Here is a 7,507-nt window from a genome sequence, read left to right on the forward strand (position 1 = left end):
TGTAATCCCAGCACTTCGGGAGGCTGAGATGGGCGGATCACGAGGTCAGGAGATTGAGACCATCCTGGCTAACACAGTGAAACCCCGTCTCTACTGAAAATGCAAAAAATTAGCCGGGCGTGGTGGTGGACGCCTGTAGTCCCAGGTACTCCAGAGGCTGAGGCAGGAGAACGGTGTGAACCTGGGAGGCGGAGCTTGCAGTGAGCCAACATGGCACCACTGCACTCCAGCCTGGGCGACAAAGTGAGACTCCATCTCAAAAAAAAAACAAAAAACAAAAAAAACAAAAAAGATTTCGTGAAATAAAGAACATTATTTAAGAGAGAAAAAAAGATTTTTGTTTTTTTTTTTTAAAGAAATCATCACTCTCATTTGAAAGGTTTGCTTTCTTATTTCCTATAAGTACATTTTGTTTTTCTAATTCAACTGTAACCTCAGGACCACTGTACAGCACTTAGTAAACCTGTCTTTGTACATGGACTCTAGTTCTTACCAACTGCCTTCTCAAATGGAATAGAACTATAACACACAAATAAAAGGAAGATGAGCAAGCACAAGGACAAACAGGAGGAAAATAAAGACTAGAACGTGAATCTCATTTTCAACAAATATCAGCAAGGAAAATGAGACCCTGGTTTCATAATTAATTAAATCTGCAGAATGTCAATTCCATTTGGTGTTAAACAGTAACCCAATGTAAACCACTGATTCTGGAATAAGACTTAAAAAAAATTAACAAATACCTGAGTGAATATAACAATATGGCTAGACCAAAATGAAAAAAAATCTCACACACAATAATCACTGCAAGAAGATCCCACAGGTTATAGAAAACATAAAGGAACTTTAATATCCAAACATTCAGGGTAAAGAATACTGGATTAATGACCCATTAAGTGTGAATCACTTCAGGTTCTTTACAGTACCAGAAAGTAAAATCTAAATTTTGCATATTGCAGAGAATGAAACCATTTAAAAAACTTTTAGTTTCCTTACCTGATACTAATACCAGTATGATTTTTAGACTGAAAAACTAAGAGTAAGATTTAAACCAAAGATAGATAGGTGTTCCTGAAATGTGAATTTGTTCAGTAGTAACCTTTTCATCGCGAGTACTGATACCACTTTCTTCTCAAAAAGTAGTCAATGTACATTTTAAGATTTGTGCAATAAGCCAATATGCTGGCTAATAAAAACTGTTGTTACTGGAGATAGTCAAAATGAAAGAAAACTATTTAAATTATTTATGCCCAAATAATTTACCCTGCAGTCCATGAGATGTACAGGAAATAATTTTTTTTTAATAAGAGAAAAATGAGGGTCCTAAAATAGAAACATAAGCCAGAAGAAATCTAAAAATAGCTTCCTGATATTTTATTTTTTTAAATATTTCATTTAAGCTGCTTTTGGTTGCATGCCCTGATCTGTAGAAGTTAATAAGGAAATAAAATTTCCAAGTATTTAAAAAATTTACTCATCTTCCATAAAGCGACTTTTAATGTATCAACACTTAAAAATACACAGTGACTTAATGAAATAGCACAACTGCATAGAATTGAGCTCCAGAGAATTACACACTTGAGCTATCTTTCCTGGACTCTGGTTTACAAGGGTATTGGCTTAGAGACCAGCTTGGAGTCATTTGCCCCTACCTGGAAAATGCAGGCCAGGAAACTTAAGATTTTGCAGGCCTTTTCTGTTTCTAGGTAAAATGCAGGGAGCTCTCTGAAGGTCTTGAAAACCACTGACCATTCAAATATATATACTGGGACCTTTCCTCTCTGAGTCAAGGAAGAAGGAGGTTTGTGACCTTCACCAAAAACAAAATGAAACTTCCCACACAAGTTTTCTAAGAGACTCTGAAATACAATAGAAATTTCAAAACTAGAACAATGCCATAAAGATTAAACCTCTTAATGCTTGGAGCCACTCCAAAATAATAAAATTGGGAACTCCAGGAAAACAGGTACCAAAAGAATCAAAATAATGATTGCACTGAGGATTCTTATTTGAAGGCTGTTTAAAGAGGTAGGATTTTAAGTGTTTTTTTGTTTGTTTATCTTTTGGCCTCTGAACATTTAAAAAATGCTTTGCCCAGCTGGTCCTTCAGGCAAAATTTGGAGGTCACAATGAACTCCAAGCCTGACACACAGATATTCTACAGTTTCACAGCTATCATTTGTACATGTTAAGTTGATTCACTCTTTTTGAGCAAATCTACCTATAAAACGGCAAATATATTCCTTTACATACAACTTTGTGTCTCAAAATTCTTGAAAAACAAGAGCAGATGACTTTGTATTCAAAGACTACCAAAGTATGTATTTGATTTTCACATGCAAACAACTTAAAACCTTATAAATTTCATGTAAACTCTGCATGATACCTTGAAGGAAATGACATACAAAGTTTGCTAACTGTGCAAAATATTAAATTGCTGAAACATTTTACATAATGAAGTAATACATGTAAATGTTGAAGTTGACACATGAAATTAACATGGCATAAGAACTTATCACATTTCAGATATTTTCTTTAGTAACAAGTTTTTGTTTTTATAGTTCCTGGTACACAGCAAAGTTTATCACAGAAGATAAAAATTCTTTTAAACAAATCCAACAGGGAATTCTTGAGGCACCTTCTCATATAAAACATAAGATGAATGCAATTATCAATCCATCTGAGAAAAGTTTTCAATCTAAATGAACATCATTTTTTCCATTTAAGTATATTTTACAGAACTTTAATAAGGCAAGACAAATTTGTGAAAAAAGATGTAGATACAAAAATGACATAAACTAATAATTTATATTAAAAAACCACAAAGGGATAACAGTGGAGATGGGACAGCTCAAACAATGCCTTTTTTTTTAAACCTAAAACAGAATTGTGCACAAGCTGAAGATGACAGAGAACTTCTAGACTCTGCACAGTTTTTTTTTTTTTTAACATCTTTATATTACATGTTTTAAATCATATCAGGAATGCAAACTATAACTGCACACTACTTTAGTGGAAAAAAGTTCAATATTGTGCAATTTTCTGCCTCTTAATAGTTAAAAAGTGGCAGCAATCCCTGCATTTGTGTTTGAAACAAGGATCTGAGAAACTTTATCAAAAAAGGTAATGAAGGCAAAAATTGGCAGACATCCAGCATCTTGTTTCTTTTTAAAACAATGTGGATGATAAGTAATTTCATGATTAAAAATGAATCTTTTAAATAAATACATTGTATCTGACATTTGCACTGACTGATTTGATAAATCTTTAAGTAAACAACGGCTTTACTACACTCCCTGTAGCCTCAAGCCACTGGCTTTAGATTCTGGAGTCCTTTTTCACTGGGTTTCATACCCTGCCACTCGATACCCAGAAGGCTGACTGGGCAACATGCTGCCATTTTGCCCTTGAGGCGGTTGCACTCCATAATTTGGTCCCATCCATGGTGCAGAAGACTGTGTCTGACTGGTGGAGAATGTGAAAGAAGCAGAGGGGAGAGGAAATCCACTGATTAAAATAAAGTATTGGCAAGAACAAATAACAAATATGGGAAATGGGAAACATACTTTTTCTTAAACCCAAATAGAATAACTTACGCCAGGGAAAACGAAAGCTTCTACTAAAGTTTTTTTTCTCTTAAAAACAAGCATCCCTGTATGTTTTTTTGGACAGTTTACTTTTGTTAGAAATTAAAGCTAAGAAAATACCCTGAACTTATCAACATTCATCTCCCCTGAACACAGAAAAACTTAACCCCATTCTCGGAAAAGAAAACTGTCCATCTCATCTCTGTATCTTGGTTGAACATATTTGCTGAGGAAGCCACTACCTGAAAGAGTCAGGTAGGTTCCCCACAATGAAAAAAGAGCTAACATTATACTACTCAAAGAAGAAATCAAAACAATTATTAACAAATATAAGCTCATAAAAATTCATAACATTACAAGATTTTTTCTTTTTTTTTCTTTTTTGAAACAGGTTTTCATTCTGTCACCCAGGCTGGAGTACAGTGATATGATCTCAGCTCACTGCAACCTGTATCTCCCCAGGCTCAAGCGATTCTCCCACCTCAGTCTCCTGAACAGCTGGGATTATAGGCACGCACCACCATGCCTGGCTAATTTTTTTTTGTACTTTTTGTAGAGACGAGATTTCGCCATGTTGCCCAGGCTGATCTTAAACTCCTGGACTCAATCCACCTGCCCTGGCCTTCCAAAGTGCTAGGATTACAGGCATGAGCCACCATGCCCAACCACAAAATTCCCACCACAAAACTCTTTTTTTTTTGGAGACAGAGTCTTGCTCTGTTGCCCAGGCTGGAGTGCAGTGGCATGGTCTCAGCTCACTGCAACCTCTACCTCCCAGGTTGAAGTGATTCTCCTGCCTCAGCCTCCCAAATAGCTGGAACCTATTGGTAGTGTGCACCACTACACCTGGCTAATTTTTGTATTTTTAGCAGAGGTGGGGTTTCACCATGCTGGCCAGGCTGGTCTCAAACTCCTAGCCTCAAGTGATCTGCCTACTTCAGCCTCCCAAAATGCTGGAATTGCAGGCATGAACCACCACGCCCGGCCCACTACATTCCTTTTTAACCTCCCAAGTATTTTTATTTTCAGTGTGTTTTTCAGAAATGTAAGTAAAATAATGTAATTTAGGGTGTATAAGGAAGCTTGCAATATAACAATGCATGAAAAAACCCTTTGCACAGAAAAAAGCATAATGAATACAACAACTAGCATCAAAGTCAGTGTATATAAGAATGACTAAGTGGGCCGGGTGCGGTGGCTCAAGCCTGTAATCCCAGCACTCTGGGAGGCCGAGACGGGTGGATCACGAGGTCAGGAGATCGAGACCATCCTGGCTAACACGGTGAAACCCCGTCTCTACTAAAAAATACAAAAAACTAGCCGGGCGAGGTGGCGGGCGCCTGTAGTCCCAGCTACTTGGGAGGCTGAGGCAGGAGAATGGCGTACACTCGGGCGGCGGAGCTTGCAGTGAGCTGAGATCCGGCCACTGTACTCCAGCTTGGGCGACAGAGCGAGACTCCGTCTCAAAAAAAAAAAAAAAAAAAAAAGAATGACTAAGTGACCATTAGTCAGTGAAAACCTTAACAACTATTAAGCTCTTATTTTCTTACTAAAAAACAAGTTCTTTGAAGGCTATAGTTAGGCTTTATGTAAGAGGCCCTATTATCCACTAATTCTTAAAATTTCTTCCTACTTAAAATATTTTTAGACATTTTCAAAGGTTAGTAAAGGAAGAGATCAGATATGCTTACTTAAATCCTTGCTGGTTCCATGCCTGGCCATACATTCCATATGCAGGAACTTGCCAACCATTAGGCATATACTGGCCAATTTGTTGTGCATTTCCATACCACTGACCCCACTGGCCATAAGGTTGTGGATATCCAATTTGATTCTGCTATTAAATAAAATTTAGTATTACTTGAAGTTAACTGTAAATATACAATCCTAATATGTTGATACCACAAATTCTTAGCAAAAACACACAGGGCCATCATTACAATTAAAATGACAGGATAAACAAGAGTTGACGGCTAAAAAACAAAACAAAAAACAAAACAAAACAAAAAAAACTGAGGTTATACTGCTGTAACTCTACATGATACTCTGAATGGCATAGTTTTTGGAAGGCATCAGTTGATATCCTAGTAATAAATGTTAAACATAGTAGAATGTTTAAGTGTTTGGTATACTATCCACATGATTGTTTCCTTTAGATAGGGAAGATGTGATTAGTTATTTCTATATTCAGCTTACTTAAGAAACTTATATAGTTTAGGATTTGCTTACTCCCATCTCTGTGCTCCATTTACAGTTTCCTCATAGAAATCTTTGTGGAATCAAGTCTGAACCACTAAAGCTGCCTGGAAAAAAAAAAAAGGCAGCAAAATCTGGAAGAAAACTGCCAAGGCCCTAACTATATTTACAGCTTTATTTTTGTTTCAGTTGAGTCAAGCATGCTTGTGAGTTCTCCAAATAGTATGTGAATAAATCTACCAAGTATTAAAAAAAGATTTAATACCCTTTTAGGTTTCTCGGAGCATTTTAAAATCCACTGTATGAGCATGAGTCAACTGAGGCGGTCACATTCATCATGTCACCACTGCAATCCATGAAACACCATTCTGGAACTATAATACATGTAGGAAGAGCCCTTATATACTATCATTTTAGCTAGAAACTTATTAACAAGGATTATCAACAATCTTCACTTTAAAATAACATTATTAGCCCAACAATTACTTCTCAAAGTTAAGAACCCTCTCACCTGTTGCACGGGATTTATCATATCAAGAGTTTCTTTGCCCCAATAGCATTTCACAACATGACCTTCAATGGTAGTACCATTAACAGAAACAATTGCATGTGCTGCACTTTCATGGGAATTGAACCTATTGAAAACAATATTAAGAATCACCAATACAAATTCTTTTAAATATTTATGAATAAAACCAATTTTTAAAAATCAAGGTGAGTCTGAGGTAAAAGTTTGCATAACATGGTGTATTTTCTTTGCTATTTTTTTCAAAGATCTTGTAGTTCTGGGAAAACTTGTGTTAATTGAGAATGTGTGTTTCATTGGCCTTGTGTTAGGGAGGGGGCTATAAAATCACAGAGGCAAATATGCTAGATGCTAGAGAAATTTCAATTTTTTTTTTTTTTTTTGAGATGGAGTCTGGCTCTGTTGCCCATGCTGGAGTGCAGTGATTGTGATCTCGGCTCACTGCAACCTCCACCTCCTGGGTTCAAATGATTCTCCTGCCTCAGCCTCCCGAGTAGCTGTGATTACAGGCATGTGCCACCACGCCCGGCTAATTTTTGTATTTCTGTATTTTTAGTAGAGAAGGGGTTTCACTATGTTGGCCAGGCTGGTCTCAAACTCATGACGGTGATCCACCCGTCTCGGCCTCCCAAAGTGCTGGGAATACAGGCATGAGCCACCGCACCTGGCCGAAATTTCAACTTCTTTATAACCAAGGTAAATTTTTAAGAAAACAAGGTAAATATCCAAAAAATATTTCAGAGGAAAAAGTTTATTTTTTATTTTTATTTATTTTCTGGTTTTCCAGTTACATTACCAAGAAAAAAGTTTTTTTTTTTAAAAAACCATCCCTACCGAACAAACGAATATCCTTTATCTGGAAAGACTCGAATTTCCATTATTTGTCCAAATGGTGAAAAAGTCTGACGCATTAGTTGTTCTGTTAGACAAAAAAACAAAAATCACACTAAGTTATATAAAAATCCTACAAATATTAAGCTTTGCACTTTAAAAATTAATGCCACCCAGGGAAGGCTCCCATACCTGTTAGCCCAGAAGTAACACCTCCACAGTATACAGTACAGTTGCTTGGACTAGACTGATTTACAACCTCATCATATGATAGCTGTTTGGTATTTGCTGGTGAGAGAAAAGGTTTATGTCTTTAATTCATTAAATAAAATGTACAGAAAGAGAAAAGCAATATTCACTACACTAC

At 36.5% G+C, this 7,507-nt stretch overlaps 1 protein-coding gene across 3 annotated transcripts in view; it reads right to left on the reverse strand.

Moving 5' to 3' along the window:
* Positions 1-824: 824 nt before the first annotated feature.
* The window catches only part of TIA1 (TIA1 cytotoxic granule-associated RNA binding protein), a 44,244-nt gene continuing 37,561 nt past the window's right edge, over positions 825-7,507 (reverse strand). For all 3 annotated transcript variants that reach the window (XM_011985028.1, XM_011985027.1, XM_011985029.1), the window contains 2 exons: positions 5,279-5,424; positions 825-3,465 (listed from right to left, as the gene is read on the reverse strand). In XM_011985028.1, the coding sequence (XP_011840418.1) occupies positions 3,339-3,465; positions 5,279-5,424 (273 nt within the window). In that variant the 3' untranslated portion in view covers positions 825-3,338. The remainder of the gene's footprint in view (positions 3,466-5,278; positions 5,425-7,507) is intronic.

This window comes from Mandrillus leucophaeus, unplaced genomic scaffold (genome assembly GCF_000951045.1).
Source record: "Mandrillus leucophaeus isolate KB7577 unplaced genomic scaffold, Mleu.le_1.0 Scaffold279, whole genome shotgun sequence".
NCBI classification, from domain to species: domain Eukaryota; kingdom Metazoa; phylum Chordata; class Mammalia; order Primates; family Cercopithecidae; genus Mandrillus; species Mandrillus leucophaeus.